The sequence below is a fragment of the Carlito syrichta genome, unplaced genomic scaffold (genome assembly GCF_000164805.1).
Source record: "Carlito syrichta isolate Samal-C Ts95f unplaced genomic scaffold, Tarsius_syrichta-2.0.1 Scaffold304757, whole genome shotgun sequence".
NCBI classification, from domain to species: Eukaryota; Metazoa; Chordata; class Mammalia; order Primates; family Tarsiidae; genus Carlito; species Carlito syrichta.
In genome coordinates this window covers 609256-633888 of record NW_007248853.1, presented here as the reverse complement: position 1 = coordinate 633888, position 24633 = coordinate 609256, and the positions used below count along the sequence as shown (strand labels likewise).

General features: G+C 36.7%; 1 protein-coding gene across 4 annotated transcripts in view; it reads right to left on the bottom strand.

Moving 5' to 3' along the window:
- MTUS1 (microtubule associated scaffold protein 1) overlaps positions 1–24633 on the bottom strand; it is a 114187-nt gene that overhangs the window by 43561 nt on the left and 45993 nt on the right. The window contains exon 1 of one of the 4 annotated variants that reach the window (XM_008060886.1): positions 13825–14322. The exons of the other annotated variants lie outside the window; for them this stretch is intronic. Coding sequence (XP_008059077.1) covers positions 13825–13945 — 121 coding nt within the window. The 5' untranslated portion in view covers positions 13946–14322. Of the gene's footprint in view, positions 1–13824; positions 14323–24633 lie in introns of those variants that run through there. 4 annotated transcript variants of the gene reach the window in all.

Genomic DNA, 24633 nt, shown 5'->3' with positions numbered 1-24633 from the left:
TAGGAGGCAGAATAGGATGACTGAGTGACCAGTTGGGTCAGAAAACATTCAGGTGAGTCACAGGTTTCTAGCCAGGAAATCAGATCAAGAGGAGCAGATCAGCGAGGATGAGGGGGAGGGCAGAGGAGAAGGAAGAGTTTGGGTGGGATGTGTTGAGGAAGGTGTTAGGACATTCTCTAACACTCTGCTCGACTCTCCAAATGTAGTCTATTCTAAACTTGCCTGCTGTCCAAATTTAATCACCTGCCCTGTAATTTTCCCAAGGAACTGGCTTTGTATTTACCCGATGTCCTGAAGACTATCCCTAACACACAAGAGTTAACGCACACACTTTCTTGTCATACCAATTCAACAGTGAACTCACAGAAACCTGCACAACCTTATCAAAACATTAGTAAAATTATTATTCATATCATCAATTATTATTTTATTTTACTTTATTTTTTGAGACAGAGTCTCATTCTGTCACCTAGGCTGGAGTGTAGTGGTACAATCACAGTTCCCTGTAGTCTTAAATTTCTGGGCTCCAGTAATCCTCCTGCCTCGGCCTCCCAAGTAGCTAGGACAACAGGCACACACCATCACACTCAGCTAATTTTTAAGTTTTTTTGTAGAGACAGGGTCTTACTATGTTGCCCAGGCTGGTCTCGAACTCCTGGCCTCAAGTAATCCTCCTGCCTTGGACTCCCAAAGTACTGGGTTTACAGGCATGAGCCACCATGCCTGACCAATTATTAGTTTAAATTTGAAAAAGCTTTCTAGTGTTCCTTTCATTAATTGTTTGCTCTAAGAGAATCAATAGTAATAATAGTTTAGGAGATATATATAATATTTTTTATGTTTTAGGTGGATATATAATTTACATAATATGAAACATTTAAAGTTCAACAAGGCGCAATGTTTAGACATTTAAAATTTTCCAGGTCACTTCTTTTTTTTTTTTTTTTGAGTTGGAGTCTCACTCTGTCACCCAGACAGGAGTGCAGTGGCCACTCCTGGCCACCGTAGCCTCGACCTGCTGGGCTCCGGCGATCCTTCTGCCTCAGCCTTCCGAGTAGCCGGAATTACAGGTGCGCGCTACCACGCCCGGCTGATTTTTTGATTTATTGTAGAGACGAGGTCTTGCTGCCCAGGCGGGTCTCGAATTCGCGGGCTCAGGCAATCCACTCACCTCAGCCTCCCAAAGGCGCGGGATTACAGGCTGAGCCACCGAGCCCAGCTGGGTCACTTCTTAGAAGGCAGGACTTCAAGACACTTCAGCATTTAAAATTTTACATTACTATATTGGTAGAATTTATTGCAAAAGCTTATGTTACAGATAAAAGAATTTTACTTCTTTTTCATTTTAAAACAGATGAAATAATAGAGGACATATTCACATAAAAATTACTGTTTGGGGTGAATTATGCTTATAAAATTTTTCCTGAAATAACCGTTCAAAATTGGCCTAAACTATTTTCCACTTAGCTGGCAGAGTAAAAGCAGATTTCTCATGTTTTCAAGTACCAGAAATGGACTACTAATTACAAAGAAGAATTAATAAATTTCACTACATTCAGGAGTACTTTTAAGAAGGTATTGCTTCCCTCCTATAGCAACCAAAACAGCATGGCACTGGTATAAAAATAGACACACAGGTCAATGGAACATAATAGAGAACCCAGAAATAAAGCCACATACCTACAAGCAACTGATCTTTGACAAAGTCAACAAAAATATACAATGGGGAAAGGACAACCTACTCAATAAATACTGCTGGGAAAATTGACTAGCCATATGCAGAAGAATGAAACTGAAACCCTACCTTTCATCATATATAAACATTAATTCAAGATGGATTAAAGACTTAAATGTTTTAAGACCTGAAACTAGGGGGAAAAAAAAAAACAACACTAGAAAAGGGAAATCTAGAAAATAACTGTACAGGACATTGGCCAAGGCAAATAATATATGAAAAGATCTCTAAAGCAAATATAACAAAAACAAAAATAGACAACATAAAAAGCTTCTATGCAGCAAAAGAAATAATTGACAAACAACCTACAGAATGAGAGACAATATTTGCAAACTATGCAGCTGACAAAAAACTAATGCCCAGAATTTACCAAGAACTCACACACCTAACGCTTACTCAACAAGAAAAAAAAACCCAAAACAAATAATCCCATTATAAAATGGGCAAAATATAGGAACAGACACTTCTTAGAAGTACAGGCAGTCAATAAACACATGGAAAAACTGATCAACATCACTAATCAGAGAAATGCAAATTAAAACTACAATGAGAAACCTCTCCCTGTGTGAGAATAATTATTATTAAGAAGTCAAAAAACAACAGATGTTGTCAAGAATGCAGAGAAAGGGGAATGTTTATATACTGTTGGTTGGAATGTCAATTAGTACAACCTTTATGGAAAACAGTATGAGATTTCTCAGAGAACTAAAAATAGAACTACCATTTGACTCAGCAATCCCACTCCTGGTTACCAACTCAAAGGGCACTTTGTCACTGTATCAAAAAGACACCTGCACTGATATGTTTATTGCAACACTGCTAACAAAAGCAAAGTAATGGAGTCAACCTAAGTGTCCATCAACAGATAGATAAATAAATTGTGGTATATATACACCATGGAATACTACAGTCATAAAAGAGAAACACATCCTTTGCAGCAACATAGATTATTCTAAATGAAATAACTCAAAAACAGAAAACAAATTCCGCATGTTCTTACTTGTAAGTGGGATCTAAATAATGGACACATGGGACATCCAAGGAAAAATAACAGACACTGAGGACTCCAAAACTGGGGAAAGGTGGAGAAGGGAGATGAGGGCTGAAACAATATCTATTGAGTACAATGCTCATTGGTGATGGATACACTAGAAGCCCAAACCTACCACTGCACAATATATCCATGTAACAAACCTCCACCCAAGAATCCAGAAAAATAAAAAGAGAGAAGGTACTGCCACTCTCAATTAGATGGCTTTCTAAATAACCTAAAACTTGATTTTAATATGCTAACTTTATGGGTTTGTTTTAGGCCTAAAAGTGCATACCATAAAAATGGGACACAACAAAAATTTTTACAAGTAACAGAATTTGAGGATAACATTAAATATTCTGGAGATGTAGAATGAAAATATTTTTGTTTTAATCATGTATTAAATGACTTAAACTAGGAAACAAGTATCTTGTGTGCATGCTTGCTCACAATGTATGTGAGCAAACTGGATAGGTCTTTTTCCATAGCATAGAAGGAAAAGGATAAAATAAATACCCATTAAGTTTCCACTGATGTTGGCAAGATGCTGTTTCCCAAAATAGCAAACACCTAGGCTGGCTTTTTGTTCCACCTTTAATATTACACAAATTATAGTTTCTCCTCCTAAAATGTTAAACACTAGCCTTCATATGGGCCTTGTTTTTTGTTTTTTGTCTTAATGATTACTTTGACTTACCAAGTTTATCAGGTACCTTACAAACTTCTCGGTATTACAAAGCCTGCTTATGTCAAGCAGTTTTTTAAAAAATTTATTTCAGTAATAACGACATGCACTAACAAGATATTCTTTTAAATTTAACACATGGAAAAATATAGTACCAAGAATGGTATTCTGTCCCTTACAAGGAACTGAATCCAAGACAAGAAAAGTTGCAATGCCTTCTCTTTGCAGTTACTGCCTTCCATGCATTTGTTATTTTCTAATTATAAATGCTGCCTCTTCTGTGATGCTTACATCCTGAGCTAGCAAGCTTGAATGATGTTACTGCTGTGTCAATGAGGTCATATCCTGCGGGTCCCTATCCCTCGCAGCCACATTGCAATCACATTTCTTGTATCAGGGCCCCCAATAAAGCACCATGGTTGAATCATGCAGACGTGTGACCTGGGTGGGAAAAAAGTCCCCTAAAAGTACCAAAATGGGTAAAACAGAATCTTATTATTGTGTATTAAAGACAATAGACTATCTTACAACAGAAACAAAAATTAAAATAGCCAATTAGAACATTAAACCTTAAGACTACCCATCATATAAACAATAAGCAAAAAGAGAACATCATTCTCAAAATACTAACCACTAAGGAAAAGCAATTTAAATGAAAGGTGCCTAGAATTCAGGTCACCAGGGAACAATAGGAAAAAGGCAATTCTCTCACTCAAAAGAAACCTCTGCTAGTCTTAATTTTCTCCAGAACTATATAATTGCTGATGTTTATAAGAAGGACTCTCATGTGCTAAAATAACCTGAAGTATCACCTAAGGCTAATATAGAAAAATGGTGTTCATCACATCTGTTGTCTTTTCCCCTAACAAGTAATGTGCATATGATATTATTTTTAGCTCCAAAATATGCTTTAAAACTAATAAAAAGTGTCATCAAATGTTATTTTAAAGAGTTATTCTCTACTAACTAAACTCAATCAGAATATTTAAATTTTTCTAATTAAATAAGTACCTACTATACATAGTTTGGCATATTCCTCCAGTGTCTCCTGGTGAAAAACACTGAATATACTTCTTATTCTGAATCCGACTCCAAACCATAATTTATGGTTTACTTTCCATTTCTGTGTGAAAGTAGATACTACATTCAAACACAATTTAGCGCAGTAAAACTCTATCTGAAATCTGTCAGACTAAAACATACTAGCTCTTTCAACATCTAACTTTTTGAAACTTATTTTATCAAAATATTATCTATTATGAATGGAAAGCCTTTTAACACTTCACTGCCTTCTTCAATAGAAAGTTGTAACTACAAAAGGGCAGATTTTCATGTCAAACAAAGCTACAACTATAAAACCTCTGTAGCTACAGAAGCTCAGAATCAATCTATGACAAAACGTTTTCAGCATAATACCATTCATAACACAGTTCTTGGTAAGCACATATCAATGTGGCAAAAAGCCAGGAAAACCTTCAAGACTGCTTTCAAGGAAGCTGAAAAGAAAAATATGGATTCCCAGGAAGAACAAAGGGGTGGTGAAAGGTTGCATCTTTCATCTGCTTCTCTTAATCTTGGTCCTTCTGACTTTTTTGTTTGTTTTCTATAAATGCTTTAATCTTATCTTTTTACACACAAATTCTAAGATATACAATTTTTTTAGGAAGTTTTCTAAAATGGCTTCATTGACTTCTATATTTTGTAATATGAGAAACACAAGAGAAATTGAAGTCTTTTTTACTGTCACCTTAACAGTGTGTGAATAAATACACTACTAATCCACAGTGTGTTCATAAACACGCAACTAATATTAAATATACAAAAGCAATATCTAAGGTTGAGGACATTCTCAGTGTATTTTATAACTGAAAATTCATTTATGATATCAAAAATCAAAAATGAAGACCTATGTCCAAGCAATAAAACAACTTGAAAGTATTACTGAAATAATTACAAATTAGCTAATCATTACCCCTTCCCAAATTCACAGGATAGAGAAGGCACAGCAAAGACTGTTGCAAGATTCAACTTGTTAAATAATACACTCCCCTCATTTAGAAAAAGAAGCCACTGTCAGCTTCTGTGAAATAACTGTTCTGCCCTCTCTGGGGCAGACACTGTAATAAGGCTTCTACTCCATCTTATGCGTGCATGTACTACAGAGACTAGAGAAGTCAAACACTCAATTTCCCAGCCTCCCTTGCGGGTAGAGATAGCCATGTGACTGAGACTTAGCCAGTGAGATGTAAGCTTAAGTGATTTGGTGCCACTCCTTCCCTATTTCTTTTTCTTCTTTCCTGGAGCATCTACTGTGAGATCACAAGGCATTAGTATCATGAGGAAAGGGCTAAGAAAATAGCAGAGATGTCTATCCAGACATTGCTGAGCCACTGTATAACAAAGCTTTTTCTTCTTAGGTGAGACAAATAAGTTACTTTTCAGTGAAAGTGTTAACTTGCAGCTAAAAGTAGTCCCACTTGACAGTCTCAAGAGTGAATACCAAATACAAGAACATAATTTGATGAGTTGCATTCTCACTAAATTTATTCACATTCTGCCTGATTCTCATTGAATACCTAGTCAAAATGGTCTCTTTGGGGCTACTTTAAGCAAACAAAAATCTTTTGTTCTAATACTACTTCTTCCTTTCCTCAATACATATGTACATAAATCTCTCCCTTTTGCTAGAGCAATCGCTTTTTAATCTTACTAGCTCAGCAGAAAAAAAACTAAATTTCTTAGTGTAGTAAATTGTCTTCACTTGAGTCAAAAGGACATTAACTCTGTGACGTTCAAATGGTGCTCTTCCTAATAATTAATGCAATTATCTCCAGTTTCACAGAAAAACTGAATTCTAAGTGGAAGTGGTAAGGAATACTTCTGGGAAAATTATTTTTCCTCCACTGACTCGTAAAAATGGAACTAATATGTTGAGGTAAAACATTATTATGAAATAGACTGAGCTTAATACTTTGACAAGAAAGACTATCACCAGCACTTTGACAAGTCAGTGAAGTCATTTCTGGACCTCTTAGAAGATTACTCCCTGGTCCTGAGATCTTCATACAAGCCTGACATCCTGAAACATCACACAGAACTCCTGACAAATTCACTTTCTCTTCTCACCCTTATTTATAGAGGACATTACATTCTGGATCCATTCTTTTTTTATAATCAATATTTTTTATTATGATATCGTGGGGGTACAGTTAAGGATTAGGTATACCAATATGCTTCATTCAGGCACCCGTGTTGATAAGAGGTGTCTCCCCGTCCCCAGACAGATATTTACTACTGTTAATCTCATCTCCCTTCCCCTTCCCCCACATAGTTTCCCTCCACTGTCAGTCATTTTCTTCTAGTATTACATTGGATGTTCAAGGTCCACTATATGAGTGAGAACATGTGATACTCAGATCTTTGTTTCTGTGAGAGATCACTCAGTGTTATAGACTCTAGTTCCATCCAGGCTGCTGCAAAATTCACGATTTTGTTCTTTTTTATGGCTGTGTAGTATTTCATCGTGTATATGTACCACATTTTTAAAATCCAGTCCTCTTTTGATGGACAGCATGGTTGCTTCCAGGTTCTTGCTATTGTGAACAATGCTGTGATAAACATACGTGTGCAGGTATCTTTTTTATAGAGTGATTTGAGTTCTTCAGGGTATATTCCCAGTAGGGGGATTGCGGGGTCATATGGGAGGACGATATTTAGAGCTTTTAGGAATCGCCATACTGTTTTCCACAGAGGTTGCACTAGTTTGCACTCCCACCAACAGTGTAGAAGTGTTCCCTTTTTGCCACACCCTCTCCAGCAACTGTTATTTTTTGAGTTACTGATAATTGCCATTCTGACTAGAGTTAGGTGGTATCTCAGTGTGGTTTTGATTTGCATCTCCCTGATGATTAGTGAGGTTGAACATTTCTTCATGTGTCTGTTGGCTGCTTGGATGTCTTCCTTTGTGAAGCATCTGTTCATATCTTTTGCCCATTTTATAATGGGGTTGTCTGTGTTTTTCTTTTCAGCATGTTTGAGTTCCTTGTAGATCCAAGGTGTTAAGCCTTTGTCAGACCTGGAATTGGCAAATACTTTTTCCCAGTCTGTAGGTTGTCTCCCTGCTCTCTTGATGATTTATTTGGTTTTGCAGAAGCTTGTCAGTTTCATGAGGTCCCACTTGTCTATCTTATCTCTTATGGCCTGTGGGTTTCGGGTTTTGTTCAGGAATTGGATGCCAGTTCCGATTTCCATGAGGGTATTTCCTTCATTTTCTAAGGTTCTTATGGTTTCAGGTTTTACATTTAGGTCTCTGATCCATTTAGAGTTAATTTTTGTGTAGGGGATAGACAGGGGTCCTGTTTCAATCTTCTGCATGTGGTCAGCCAGTTTTCCCAGCACCATTTACTGAATAGGTTCTCCTCTCCCCAGTGGTAGGTGGTGGAGGCTTTGTCGAAGGTGAGTTGGTTGAGAAATTGAGGTTTTGCTTCTGGAATCTCAATTCTATTCCATTGGTCTACATGCCTGTCTGGATCCATTTTGTACCTGGCCTTTTGGCTTTCACATGCTGTTTTCTCTGTCTGGAACATTTTTTGTTTCTTGACTAATTCTACATATCCTGAAGATCCACAGAAGGTGCTTCTTCCGAAAGACCTGAAAGAAGGTACTCCCACCTGCTAAAAGAGCTTCTTGGGCACCTAGTCAATGTCCTACTATGATTACTTGATGTTTTGTGTCTGTCTCCATCTGTTAAATCTTGGGCTGTGTGAAGACAAGGGTCACATGGAACTTAGTCCTTGCTTTCAGCACCTAGCATTGTACCCGACACACAGTTCATGTCTACTTGATATTTTATGAAATGAATGAATGAATCTGTAATATGAAAGATAGTTTAGATGTAGGGGGAAGGCTAGTGGTACACACCAAATATAAAGCCCTTCAGGCCAGAGCAATTAGGTAAGAGAAAGAAAAAAGGGGCATCCAAATTGGAAAGTAAAAAAGTTAAAGTAGCCTTGATCACAGAAAACATTGATATTTTACACAGAAAAACCTAAAGATTTCACCAAAAAAACTGTTGGAACTGATAAATGAATTCAGTAAAGTTGGAGGATACAAAATCAACACACAAAAATGAGTAGCATTTATATATAACAACAGCAAACAATCTAAAAGAAATCAATAAGGCAATTCATTAATAATAGAGACAAAAAATTATAAAATACCTATGAGTTGATCTAATCAAAGAAGCGAAAGAGCTATACAAAGACAACTACAAAACTCTGATGAAAGAAATAGAAGAAGAAACCAAAGAATGGAAAGATATTCCATACTCATAGAATGGAAGAATTAGTATTGTTAAAATGACACTACTGCTCAAAGCAATTTATAGATTCAGTGCAATCCCTGTAAAAATGACAATGACATTCTTCACAGAATGAAAAAAAATTCTAAAATTTATATGGAACCACAAAAAACCCCCAGATAGGTAAAGCAATACTGAGCAAAAAGAATAGAGCTGGAGAAATCACATTACCAGACTTCAAAATGTACTAACTACAAAACCATAGTAATCAAAACAGCATGGTGCTGAAATAAAAACTGGACCAAAGAAACAGAATAGAGAAACCAGATATAAGCCCATGCATTTATAACTAACTCATCTCAGACAAAGTCACCAAAAACTTACAAAGGGGGTAGGACAATCTATTTTCAATAAATGGTCCTGGGAAAACTGGGTAACTATGCACAGAAGAATGAAACTAGACCTGTATCTGTTACCATACACAGACATCAAACCAAAATGGATTAAAAACTTGAATCTAAGACCTGAAACAATAAAACTACTAGAAGAAAACATTGAGGAAACGCTCCAGGACGTTGTTATGGGCAAAGATTTTTGTGTGTGTAAGACCTCAAAAGCAAAGGCAACCAAAACAAAAATAACAGTTGGGGTTACAGCAAGCTAAAAGGCTTCTGTGCTGCAAAGGACACGATCAACTAAGTGAGTGGATAATCCACAGGACAGTAGAAAATATTTGCAAACCATCAATCTCACAAAGGATTAATAATCAGAATACATAAGGAATTCAAACAACTCAATAGCAAAAAAATAAATAATCCAATTTACAAATAGGCAAAGATATAAACAGATGTTTTTCAAAAGAAGACACACAAAATCAACAGACATATGAAGAAATGCTAATCATCAGAAAAATGCAAATCCAAATCGCAATGTGATATCATCTCATGCCAGTTAAAATGGCTTTTTTCAAAAATACAGTATCAGATGCTGGTGAGGATGTAGAGGAAGGAGAATGCTTATATACTGTTGATGGGAATACAAATTAGTAGGGCCACTAGAAAGAATGGTGCGGGGGTTCCTGAAAAACTAGACACACTTCTATATGAAGCAGCAACTCCACAACCGGGTATATATTCAAAAGAAAGGAAATCAATATATCAAAGAGATATCCACATTCCCATGTCTATTGCAGCACTGTTTACAATAGCCAAGCTATGGAATCAACATAAGTGCCCAACAACAAATGATAGATAAAGTAAATGTGGCATATATACACATTACAGTAGAATATTATTTGGCCATGAAAAAGAATGAAATCTTTTCATTTGCAGCAACATGGATGGAACTGGAGGATATAATGTTAAGTAAAATAAGCCAAGTATCTCATATTCTTTCTCATATGTAGGACTTAAAAAAGTGGATCTTATCAGAGAGTAGATTGGTGGTTACCAGACACCAGGAAAGGGAAGGGAAGGGGAGGGGGAGAAAAAAGATACAGGGGGGGGAAAAAAGAAAGAATGTAAATATATTTATTACCCCTGAACTATATGCTTAATGATAAAGATGGTAAATTATATATGTACACTTTACCCCAATAATATTTTTTAAACTTCTTCAGATAGCCCAAGGTCTTATATTTTTTGGCCATCTTTTACTAAGAAGAGCAATTTTAATGCTTCAATCTAATAATGCCTGAAATAGGGTAGTGACAGGGAGTAAAAATAAATAGAGATTTCAAAGGATGGAGTCTCAGATTCTTGTAACCAATTAGTTGTAGATAAATGAGGACAAATAAAGATCAAAAGGTGACTGAGATTTGATGACCAGATAAAGGAAAAACATGGTGTCATGAAGAGAACTAGGTAAGTCAGGGGTATTAACTGAACTTAGGAGGTAAAAATAAGGAGACAATTAGCTTAGATAAGATGAATTTTCAGGTAGAGTAATACCTTCAGGGTTTTAACATCTACAGCCATAAAATCCACAGATTTTGAGGCTAAGGGGAACCTGGAAGTTGTCTTGTCCAATTGCCTGATTTTGTAGCCCTGTGAGGTGAGGTGCACAAGGCCATTCATTCACTTGCTAGCAGAGCCAAGTCTATGATCCAAGACTCTTGGAATCCAGGTCAACACGACTGTCTCTGAGGCAACCAATATCACTTACTTCATTCAAGAATACAAACACCAGTTACTGCTTACAATCCACTTACATCAAGGTAACTGCAATGGCTTTAACATTCATTTCATTGGAAGATTTCTCACACCTTAAGTTATGTAATATGATAAGCTCACAAAAGTATCACACTGGGATTAAGCAGAATTATATCCTTTACATAAGTTTAAAATGCTTCCCAGAACAAAACTCTATTTCTACTATTCCCTGGATCTAACAGAATTACAGCAAAATTCATAGCCAGAAAAATATGTAAGCCAAAGATTCTAAACCCAGGCCCTAGGTTTCAGACCCATTCCTGCAATTTACTGTGTACCCTTGGGCAAGTGATTATACTTCTCTGGGAGTTCCTGGTATAAAATAAACTAGATCACTTTTATGTGCACTCTGGCTTGAAAAAGTATGACTGCAATCACACAAATTTTTCTTTTTTTTGAGTCGGGGTCTTACTTTGTCATCCAGGTTGGAGTGGATAGGCATGATCACAACAATCACAACCTCAATGTCCTTGGCTCAGGTGATCCTCTTACCCTCTCAAGTAGCTACAGTTGTGTACCACCATGCCCAGTTAATTTTTTAATTTTAATTTTTGTAGAGACAAGATCTTGCTATGCTGCCCAGGCTGGTCTCAAACTCCAGGGCTCAAGTAATCTGTATGCCTAGACCTCCCAAAGTGCTGGAATCACAGGCATGAGCCACCATACCTGGCCATAAATTTTTAAAAATATATTTATATAAATTTAGAAAACAAAATGTAGCTAAAACATCACTTATTGACTAAACTTAGATAATAATTTTCTTAAGCTGTTTTGGAACATTATCTGCTTCATAAAAATAGTAAAAAAAAAACAAACAACCTAAAACATGCCTTACTAGAAGGCTGATGAATAAATAATGGCTCACCCAACAACAGGATGTTATAGGACTATTTTTTTTTTTTAAGTAAGATTTACTGAGAAGACAGAAAAGCTCCCACAGTGGTAGTGGACCTGAGGGTTGCCCAGAACTATTTAAAAAAATGAGGTAGATAAGCACATGTTAACATGAAAATCTAAGATAATATTAACTTTAAAAAGTAAGGTGGCCAAGGGTGGTGGCTCACACCTGTACACCCAGCACTTTGGGAGGCTGAGGTAGGAGGATCACTTGAGCTCAGGAGTTTGAGACCAGCCTGGGCAACATAGTGAGACCTCATCTCCCCAAAATAATCAAAAAGTTAACTGGGCACAACAGCACAAACCTGTAGTCCCAGCTCCTCAGTAGGCTGAGGAAGAAGGATCATCTGAACCCAGGAGGTTGAGACTGCAGTGAGCTGTGATCATAGCATTGCACTCCAGCCTGGACGACAGAGTGAGACCTCAACCCAAAAAATAATAATAAAACATAAAATTAAAAGGTTGGTCCAGGATAATATATTGTATGCTTTCATTTCTGTATAACAAAAAAGCATATAAGAGACCTACACGGGTTTACATAAGATCAGAAAATTACAGGAAGGACACACAAGCAACCCTGAGAGGTTTCCTCCATGGGTGGGCAGGGAGCTAGGGGAGAGGGGGTCTCACTTAGAACTCTACCACCTTCTGTGCAGTTTGATTTTATTTTTAACTTGGAGCATGAATTACATTTAAAAAAAAAACTAGTTAAAATTAAAAGCAACTGGAGGTATTTAGATCACATAAATTATTGCGAATATACGGCACCTTTTTATTGTTTTTCTTTCACCTTTTAATTTTTTCCAGGTTGGAAGAATGACAGTGGCATCGGGCAGGGAGAGAAAGGGCCACTGTTTACTCTCATCTACCTGCCGTTGTCTGCTCACGCTCAGAGGGAAGGGCTGCAAACTCGAATGACAGGTCAAGGAGAGTTATGAAACACAAGAGGTGCTGGAAAATATGAGAATTCTCCCACAGAGGAGGGAGATGCCTCTGGGAAAACTAGAAACAGTCAGCCAAAAAAACATCTCCAGGGACGCCGATGAGCCAAGCGAAAAACAAGACATGCAAGGGCTGACACACACATGAAACACAAGAAAACTCTATTTACATCCCCATTAAACTAGCCTATGACAGTTAACACTAACCAGCCCACAGCAAATACAACAGCACCCCAGTTATAGAGCTTGGAGAATAAAATCGACTTAATTTACCACAGTTGTAAATATCACCGAGAACAAGAGGTAGCAATGTGACAACCAAATGCCCTGGAAGTGAACAGGCAGGTTTACATATGCCTAAAGTATATACCACATTTGTTTCCAACTTAGGCACAGAAAACAAAAAGCAGATACAAACATAAACAACGGGAGAAGTATTTTGTGATTGCAAACATTTTTACTATGAAGACTGGAAAGCTTAATTTGTGATTCACTTATTACCTCTCTACAACCATTAGGATTATTTTATTTCGGAAGCATTGACGATACAGAAAAATCTTTTAGTCTATTGAAACAACTTGCCAAAATCTCGGTGAGAGGCTGTATAAGAAGATATACAGGAACCGTCCCATCTCATCTCCTTTTTTTAAGGGAAAGAGAAATATTCCTCTTAATTTGCCCATGTCCTATTTCTAAAATTATTTGAAGTAAAATGTGCTTTTAACAGGTGTTGATTTTCCCAGATTTGGTTGGTGACAGAGAAGAGAGTTAGGGAGCATCAAAGCAGTAACTGTATTACATAAACACAAGCAGAAAAAAATCTGCTTGTACCCAAAGTATCGTGCACTTGTGCTGAGGCACAAGAGAAAACTGCTTCTTTTTACAAAATAAGCCTAGATCTCTCATTAGAGACAGCTTTGTTTCCCCAGTTATCTGTCTCCTTAGAAAAACCTCTGATAAACATCTGTAAGTTAATCAAGATGTCCCCCATGCAATTATCAGTATAGATCTATGCAAGACAAACCTGTGTGGAAAATAACAGTGCTTTTCCTAAACCCTGAAGGAAGTCGAAGGTTTCGAAGCAATCCTTTGGCAGTCAGGCGGACGTGAATGGTGGATAAGGAGAATTTGGGAGACAACAACATGTCTTCAGAGCAAGTGGGAAGACTTCACAGAAGAGGCAGCTTCTATGGACCATCACATGCTGTCTTTTTGAACTCAGTACTCTTCGAGGCCAAGAAATACAGCCATAGGAAACATGCCTACAGAGCAAATGTCATTCCACCACAGATGCACAAAAGATAAAAAAAAAAAAAACAACACCCAGAGCTATCCAAGTGTTACTGGCTTCCGTTTCCACTCCCAGATATTGCCAAAACAATGCTTTCCCTCTGAATAAAATCTCCTCTTAGCAGATCCAGAAGCAAACAGCCTCTGAATTACATCACATTGTGCATGCTTATGGAGTTGTTATGGTTTGCATCAGAGATGGTGAAGGGGAGGAGGAGAAAGTGGGTGGTCTTAAGAGCTTTATATAACAACCAATAATGTCACAGAGCTTGGAATCACTTGGGAGATCATGAAGGGAATTAACTACTTCGAGTGCTCAATCCTTATTTAGTACTGAGGAAAAAAAATTAAGATTTCAACTGTGCCCTGATTTTAAAATTTTAAATTACTCATAATCACACGAATAACATGAGCACCTTGGATAAAGTTTAAAAAAAAAAAAAACTTTCGAGCAATAAATGTTCCCAACTACAATCTCTCATAAAATTTCTGTTCTAGTGAATTAATGACAGATTGTCAAAAGGTTATATAGTTCAACTTTAATTTTCATGTTCCAAGGACCCAATAATCAACAATAAAAGATTAATGCAATTTATCTATCAGATGTAATACAAGAGTTTCAGAGGACTAGTATCAGATAGGCATATGCTAAGGATTAAACTTACTGCTTGAGCAATTGCATTTATAGAACATCCAGCTGTTATTTATCTTTTCAGACGAGTGTGAGGAGAATACAGTTATGAGTGTTTTTACCATTAATTTTCACTTCAGAAGAGTGACTTGTAAAAGTATGTTAAAATATGACAAAATCGAAAGAAGTTAAAAAATAAAGATATAAAGATAAGAAAACTAAGACCAGAAACATGCTCATTGCAGTAAAGTTAATTCTAGTAAACCAGGGATAGCTTGAACCCTTAGCATTTTTTAAATCTTATAAAGTACAAGAAAACAATGTGTAAAAATTATCTGTACTGTTTCTAAGATTTCCTAGAAAATAAGCCTCAGAAATAAATGCATAAATTGTTAACTCTAAATAACCCTATTAAATGTTATTTAAATGGGCAGGAAGCAGTTATTCTTTTGAAAATTCTATAGTGCATTTAGGGCGAGAAGAGGGAAAGAGAAACACAGGAGAGGAAAATTTGAACAATTCCTCCTTCCTCTTCACTCAAGCCCCTAGCCTGCCAATTCAGAGGCTGTCAGCAAGAGAGACCCAATAGCCTGCCGAGAGTCACTGTGAGAAAGATACACCTAGTTCATACACAGACAATGAATCTTACAAATGCACTGCACCTTGTCAAGTGAAGCGCAAATAACCAAGAAACGTCAAAGAAATACAAATCAAAACTACTGCTACTGTTAATAAGTCAAACAACAGATGCTGGCATGGGTGCAGAGAAAAGGGAGCATTTCTACATACTGTTGGTGGAAGTGTAAGCTATTTCAACCTCTGTGGAAAGCAGTGCGGCGATTCCTTAAAAAACTAAAAATTGACCTTCTATACAATCCAGCAATCCCTTTCCTGGGAATATACCTGGAGGGGCATAAATCATTCTACAAAAAAGACACCTGCTCACCCATGCTTATGGCTGCTCTACTCACAACAGCAAAAATATGGAACCAATCCTACTGCCCATCAAAAGTGAACTGGAGAAAGCAATGTGGTGTAAATACACGATGGAGTATTACACAGTCATAAAGAAGATCAAAATCATGGACTTCGCAGCAAATTGGATGGAGTTGGAGACCATCATACACGTGCTCTATCACAGAAACAAAGAACTGAATACATTTTCTTACTCAAACGTGGGCCCTGAACATTAGTCACACTAGCACAAGGGAGGGATCTACAGTCTCTGGGCAGGGAAGGAGGGGAGAGGGTGGGGGATATGTGACAACACAAAGGGTACCTGGCTCACTACTAGAGGAGTGAGGGCCAGCTAGAAGGTCAAACTTCACCTGCATATAGCCTACTTAAATAGTTAATCCTAACTTGTACTCCACATAAAATTTTTTAAAAAAGGAAATATCAAGAAAACTACTTTCAGATGCTGTCTTCTTATTCTAATTTATTAGTAATAAAACCCAAACACATTTTCCTCCAGATTCCAAATATTAGAAACATGCCATAACCTCATCCTCCACTCTCTAAAATCTTGTAAAAGCCAAGATACCAATGAGCATCAAAAATATAAGTAGAAGAATACACTAAGATAATGATATTATTAAAAATCGACATGTAATCACGATTTGGGTTTTTTATTTGTTGTTTAAGTAATAGTAGGAAGGTTTTATATTTGTTGTCTAAGTAATAGCAAACTCTAAATTATCCTTGTTAAAAAGAACATTGTTTAGCCTAGACTACATAAAATAAAAAATCAGCAATCTAGTCACCAATTAATCAAATTAACTAAAATCTTATTTGAATCGTATTATGCTGTACCACATGAATTAAAAGTAAATGTTGTTAATGGCCTTCTTTTAATAGCAGAGCAAGAAACTGCAAGAATAAAGAGAAAGAAACTGCAAGAATAAAGTGAAAATGAAAAGTAAAAAGTCAAAAGCAATTGTTTGCAGTAAAGTGCACACACACACACATACACACACGCACGCGTGCACATACACATAGAAAGGTATATTAGATACAAGATCAAGAACTGCTCAAGCTGGGCTTCAATTATTTCCCAACTATAGTCTGCTCCCTGGTGGCCATCTAACACAAGTGCACCACAGTCAAGGGGTTGGCTTGGCAACCCATGAATAAGTCAATGCTTACAATCTACTGTTTCAGACACACTCTTAAACATTTTACATTCATTTACTAATTTAAATAACTGAATAAGCAATTATTTTAAGGTTACAACTATCTTGACAATGTACATACTTCCTGGAGGAGCAGACTTTAAAAATTGGAACAAAAGTCTTCTGATTTTTTATTTGACCAGCTGTTATCACTTATCTGTATTTTGTAAAATTTTACTGACGATGAAAGAAGTACCTAAAAATGAAAAAGTATCATCTTTGTGATTTTACAAAGTCTTAATTTGATTTAAGAGAACATGATAAGAATCACCAAAAATAGGAGGGAAAAAATTAAGGAAATTTTGGGATCTAAGCAGAAGAGTGTACCCTTATAAAAATTAGGCACAAGATGAGTTCTGACGACACACAGCAAAGACTCTGTTGGATGTCAAGTGGGAAAAAGTCCATGATTTAAAATTTTATGTAATGTATAGTCTCAGCTTTAAACAAAAGATAAAGAATATTGAAGCAAACATACCAAAACATCAGCAAGGTTCTGGGCGGTGGAGTAAGCATACTTTTTATTTTTGTTATATGATTCTGTGTTTTCTTATTATTTTTTACAAGGAACAGAGAATCAGAAAAAAAAAAAAACTTTTAGAAAAGTTTGAGTGTTAGTACAGTTTTATAGGAAGCCTACAAAATAAGCCAAATGACACAGAGAAGAAAAACAAAAGATTGTGTGGCATCTACAGCAAGGCTCAAACTATAAATGATGAGGATGATACAAGTGTTTGGCAGGTCAGTATGTTGTACTATCATAGTATATTCAGCCAAAAATCATAAATTATATAGCAGTCTGTACAGAAATGTGTCTTTTTCAAATCAGTGATTCAGAAAACAATTACGTCATGATTCCAGCATATGTTGTGTGGGGGTGCTTAGATGCTAGGAAATACAGTCAAACAATTTGTTTGCTGTTAGTAATAATAAAGAATCAGGAAGATAGGCCAGGCTCGGTGGCTCAGCCTGTCATCCCAGCACTTTGAGAGGCTGAGACGAGTGGGTTGCCTGAGCCCGCGGGTTCGAGACCAGCCCGGGCAATTTGGTGAGACCTCATCTCTACAATAAGGAAAAAATTAGCTGGGCGTGGGAGTGTGCGCCTGTAGTTCTGGTTACTTGGAAGGCTGAGGTGGAAGGATTGCCGGAGCCCAGTAAGTCAACGCTGGGGTGGCCGTGAGTGTGCCACTGTGCTCCAACCTGGGCAACAGAGTGAGACTCTAACTCAAAAAAAAAAAAAAAAAAAAGATTGTGAGGAGTCTACAGCAAGGCTTAAACAATAAATGATGGTGATGATACAAGCGTTTGGCAGGTAAATATGTTGTACTATCATAGTATATTCAAATAACAAAAATCACAAATTGTATAGCAGTCTCTAGAAATGTGTGTCTTTTTCAAATCAGTGATTCAGAAAACAATTACGTCATGATTCCAGCATATGTTGTGTGGGGGTGCTTAGATGCTAGAAAATACAGTCAAACTAGGACTGGTTTGTTTGCTGATAGTAATCATAAAGAATCCGGAAGATTACATTTTCAACCAAATGGCTCGTTCAGAAATTTAAGCACCTCTATCCAACCAATCTTTTTTATCCTGACACAGAATATTAATCTTAATGTTTATTTCCTTACTTTCCCTAATGTGTTAATTCCAATATTTTCTTCATTTTATTCCTCATAATCTTTAATGCAATAGGTTCAATTCTCTATTCCAATTGTAGAATGTCCCACTCAAAGCCCAATTTTTCTATAATGTCCTCTTGCTTAGGAGGAAGATACACTATAATTATCAAAAAATTCACACAATTTTTAAACAATCTCCACCCACTAAAATTATGAACTCCCCAAGAACAGTGACATTGCCTTTGATTTACTTCATTCTCCCAAATAAGAGCTTAAATTAAAAGCAGTACAGTGTTTATTTTTAAACAAAAAAACCGTGCACACACACACACATAAAGTGTATGTTTTTAAAAACAAGAAACTCCCACACATTCACGGTAGAATATTTTTTAAAAATTTAAATGACCTGAGTATCATACTACTCTGCAACTAGTTTTTACACTTAATATAAGCTTTACTAATTAAACTTTAAAATGTCAACAGCGCTCAGTGGCTCAGCCTGTCATCCTAGCACTTTGGGAGGTTGAGCTGAGAGGATTGCCCGAGTCCGTGGCTTCGAGACCAGCCCGGGTAACTTGCTACAATAAATTAAAAATTAGCCAGGCATGGTAGCACACGCCTGTAGTTTCAGCTACTTAGAAGGCTGAGGCAGACAGATTGCTGGAGCCCAGCAGGTGGACACTGGCGTGGCCATGAGTGTGCCACTGCACTCTAGCCTGGGTGACCAAGTAAGACTCCGACTCAAAAGATAAAAATAAATAAATAAATAAATAAAACATTACACTGATTTTTCCATGGGATTCAATAACCCACTATATTGTTATTTTAATGGCTTTAAAGTCACTAAAGTATCAATGAATATTTTAAACATTTGTGAGAAAGACATGCAGTTGTTTCCAGTTTCCCCCCGTTTTAAACAATTCTGAGAAGCAACAAATAAGTAAATCAATTATTTTTCTAGAATCAATTCTGATACACTGAAGGAATCTTGAAGGCCTTTGCTTCATGCCACTGCTGTTGTGATTTATAATCAATCACAGCAAGACGTATGCAGGCCTGGTCCATACTCATGCTCCAATACCAGGCACTACCACTAAAAATCAGGCAAGAACTGACAAGACACTACTGACTATTGTAGTTGTATTGGGTGAACCTTTTTTTCATATGCTTCTTGGTGCTCCATATCATATTTCTTCTATCTGTCCACCTATTTTTCCTTGTGTGTGTGTGTGTTAAGAACACAACATGAGATGTACCTTCTCAACAAAATTTTAAGTGAGGCCAGGTGTGGTGGCTCACACCTATAATCCCAGCACTTTGGGAGGCCGAGGTGAGAGGATTTCCCGAGCCCACAGGATCGAGAACAGCCTGGGCAACTTGGTGAGACCTCATCTCTACAATAAATCACACACACACAAAAAGTAGTTGGGCATAGTGGCATGTGCCTATAGTTCCAGCTACTTGGAAGGCTGAGATGGAAGGATCGCCTGAGCTCAGTAGGTCAAGGCTGTGGTAGCTGTGAGTGTGCCACTGCACTCCAGCCAGGGCAACAGAGTGAGACTCCACCTCAAAAAATAAAACTTAAAAAAAATTCTAAGTGTACAATACAATGTTGTTCATTATAGGCACTTGCTGTACAACACATCCCTAGAACTTTCTCCTCTTGCATAACTGAAACTTTATACCCACTGAACGGCAACTTCCTGTTTCCTGGCAACTACCATCCTACTCTTTGTTTCAATGACTGTTTTAGGGAACTCATGTAAGTGGAATCATGCCGTATTTGCTTTGTGACTGACTTATTTCACTTTGCATAGTGTCCTCCAGGCTCACCCATGTGGTTGCATATAGCGAGATTTTCTTTTCTTAAGGCTGAATAACATTCCACTGTGTATATAGACCATATTTTTATTATCTACTCATCATCCACTCATGGACATGTAGGGTGCTCCCACATCCTGGCTGTTGTGACTACTGCTGTAACAAACATGGGTATGGTGTACCATTCTATATGCCTTTGAGGACCCCAAGCTTAGCTCCCACTTATAAGTGAGAAGATGCAGTATTTGATTTTCTGTTCCTATGTCATTTCAATTAGGATAATGTCCTCCATTTCCATCCAATTTGCTGCAAAAGACATTATTTCACTTTTTTCTTTTTTGGCTGCATAGCTTTCTATGGCAAGGTATATACCAAATTTCTTTATCCACCTATCAGGTGATGAGCATTTAGGGTGATTCCACACCTCTGCAGCTGTGAATTGTGCTGTAATAAACATGTGAGTGCAGGTGTCTTCTTTGTATAGTGGCCTCCTTTCCTTTGGGTAGATACCCAGCAGTGAGATTGCTAGATTGAATGGGAGATCTACTTTTAGATCTTTGAGAACTCACCATACCTATTTCCTTAGAGGTAATTTACGTTCCCACCAACAGTGTGTAAGTGTTCCCTTTTCACCATATTTGTGCAAACATTGGAGGGGGGTGAAAAATGAAAATTGCCTATTGGGTTGACAGGTTCACTTAAAGCCCAGACTTCTTCACCACTATACAGTATGCTCTTGTAACCGAAAACCACTGGTACTTCTAAAACTACTGAAACAAATAAACACAAACCAAACAAACATGGGCGTACAAACATCTCTTCAAGATCCTGATTTCAATTCTTTTGGTAAATAACCCCTTACCCGATGTATGGTTTGCAAATATTTTATCCCATTCTCTAAGTTGCCTTTTCATGCTATTGTTTCCATTGCTCTGCAGAAGATTTTTAGTGTGATGTACTTCCACTTAATAATTTTGCTTTTATTGTCTATTATTTCCATGTCATACCAAGAAATCATTACCAAGAACAAAGTCGCCCATGTTTTCTTCTAGGAGTTTTACAGTTTCAGGTCTTAAGTGTAAGTCTTTAATCCATCTTGAGTTTATCTTGAGTGTATGATATGAGATAAGGGTCCAACGTCATTCTTTTGTATGTGAATATCCAGTTTTCCCAGCACCATTTATGAAAAGACTATCCTTTTCCTACTGTGTATTCTTGGCACTCTCATCAAAGAGGAGCTGATTGTAGATGGATAAATTGGTTTGGGGGTTATTTCATTCCATTTGTTTATATGTCTATTGTTGTGCCAGTACCATTCCGTTTTAACTACTCTAGCTCCGAAAATCATATTTTAGAATCAGGAACTGTGATGCTCCCCATTTTTTCTTCTTACTTAAGATTGTTTTGGCTACTTGAGGTCCTTTGTGGGTCCATACTAATTACAGGATGTTTTGTGTTTTATTCCTGAAAAAAAATGACATTGGATTTTTGATAGAGATTGCACTAAATATGTAGATCTCTTTAGGAAGTATGTCCACTTCTGTTATGGAGTTGTCTTTATCTTGCTGATTTGAAAGCACTCCTCATAGAGCCAAGCATGTTGCTGATGTTGTCCCAGTTTATTCTTTGCTTATTAATAATGCTTTATAATGTTTTTGACATGGGGGAAGCTTAAAAATTTTTGTCTTAATTATTAACTGTTGTCTTAATTATCAATCTATTCTATTACCCCATTGTTTCTGGGAAAAGCTTTTCTATGTAAGTTTACATTCTTAGTGTTCTATTTGTGTGTGTGTGTTTAAAACTAATTTATCTGGAATACATTTGTATGTAACGTGTAAAGAGATCTAACTACAGCTAAAAAGTTAGCCATTATCCCAAGATCTAAGTGATCCATTCCTCCCACTTCCGCTCCTACACCAAGTTGAAACATCAAATTTATCCCATATCAAAATAGCACCTGCTTTGAAAGTATGAGAGGAAAGCATAAAGCAATCATAAAAACCTAATCTCTACTCCCACCAGAGGAAACCCTGGCAACATCAGCATCACCTCATGAGGTTTGCAACTCGCAGCCATTTCCCACCAATTGGGGAAAAGGAGATATGGAAGCTACCCTACTTTTCTGTGCTATCTTTATGAAATGGCTATGCAAGGTGCATTTTCTACTTTCCAAGGCAGACACCCTGGCACCTGAGACTGATGAGCTTGTGAAAAACAATCAGGGCACTGGATAAACAAAACTCTGATGTCTTTGGTATCCCAAACAGCTGTAACGTGTGGTAGAACCAAGGTAATAATAGTATGCCGTGGCATGTGTGACATCTTCCTTATAAACAGTAAGCCAAGTTTTATTTAGAGTCAATGTCGACTAGAGACTTGTGGCATCATAACCTTTAAATAAATTATAACAGCTAGACCCCACGAGGATGGTTCTTGACTTTAAGTGGTCTTTCCTGCTTGCTTTAAGGATTTAAAATAATTCAACTTCCTGGAAAAGAACTCTAAAAATAAGCCACTGGAATTATAAACACAATATAAAAGATCATCACCATTACCATCCCCAGCAGAAGTAGCTATAATTTGAGGACCTTTAATACAATTCTATGATGTTAAAATTATTCTCATGCTGGAAATTATTACCCAAATATTCTCATATTTCCAAATGAGAAATTTGAGACTAGAGATGCCTAGCATCTATTTGTCAGGGCACAAATAGAAAGTGCCAGGAATAAGATTTAATCCAACACCCTTTGCCTTAAAAGTTCATTCTCTTTCTGTTCCTTTTTCATCTTAGGAGACAATGATATTTTACTGAAATAACTGATTAAAGGTTAAGCTAAAACAATGGTGTAATATTTTCAACTATGTCAATCAAAAAATTTTAAGGTAACAATCAATGTTGACCAAGGTCTGATGAAACCAGCACTCTTATGTTATCATCATGGTATAAACTGACATAAAGCTTTTGGAAAACAATTTTGCTACTGACTGAAGTGACTGTAAATATGTATGTGTTTTGATTTACTAATACTACTTTTAAGAATCTATCACATGAAACTTTCCAAAGTCTGAAAGTGTCAATTGTAAAGATATTCATCATGCAATCATCTATGAATGTGAAATAGAGGCACCCCAAATATTCAAGAGAAGTTAAATGTTACTACGTATGAGAAATGTGATGGTCATTAATAGTAACTATTATATGTCCAGAGACAAAAGAGGATATACAATCATGTTCATTTTATCTAAAATCATAAATTTAAAAACTAAAGGTTGATTTCTAAACTCCTACATGCTAAACTTTTTTGAAATCTGGCAAATTGCATAATTAAAAGTGACTATTTTACTAAAACTAAAGGATGTAAACTTGGTCAGTTGTAATCTTCACCACCGTTTGTTGCTTCAAAAAATAAAATAAAAAGATCTCAAAGCCATAGTACAATGATTTAAAATTTGATACCAAGGAAAACATGTTTGGATGTATAGGCAATGTGTTCTGTATATCTAAACTACTACTATTCACCAGCAGAATATGGAGAAAGTCAAGGTGATCCGCAGTCACAGAATATCACAGTGGGGTGAAATCTTATAGATCAACCCTTTCAATTACACAGAAAACAAAACTAACATCCCCCAAAGTCACTGGTTATTTGGACAACATTTCTTAGCATCAAAGTTATTCCTCCAAAAGCCAACACACAGCAATATTTAGGCTCATAATACTGGGTTAGTCTTAAGTTGTGATAATAACTAACCATGAAGTAGAAGAACCTGAAAAAATCATGCTTATGGTTTTGGGGAAATACACGGACATGCTACACAAAATTGCAGTGTTGACTCCTTAAAATATATTTTTCTACTGAAGATTTCAGAGTATTGACTAATGTTATGTTAAAACTGTCAATGGTTAATTGGAAACAGGCATTTCTGAACTCTGCCACAAACCCCATTTCTACTCCATGGTTAAAGGCTTTGTCAAACAAACCCACGATTTGTATTTTACATTTATTTTCTCACTTAATCAGAAGTTAATTTGCCATTCTGAGAACCTTATCTGCAAAGGGGCACTGATATGTCAAGGGTCAATGATATGCTTTGAAAATAAGGCATGATGTCATTCTAACAACCTAACAAGGGAAAATGTTCAATCTACAACTTTTCTCCATAGTAGGGAAAAAAAGATATATGTTGAGGGCTATTTACTAAAACCTACAAGATAAATATACTTTATCATACTTCAGATGATCATAAACTTGAGATATTATTTAAGACTGCCTTTCCAAGTTTCATATTTA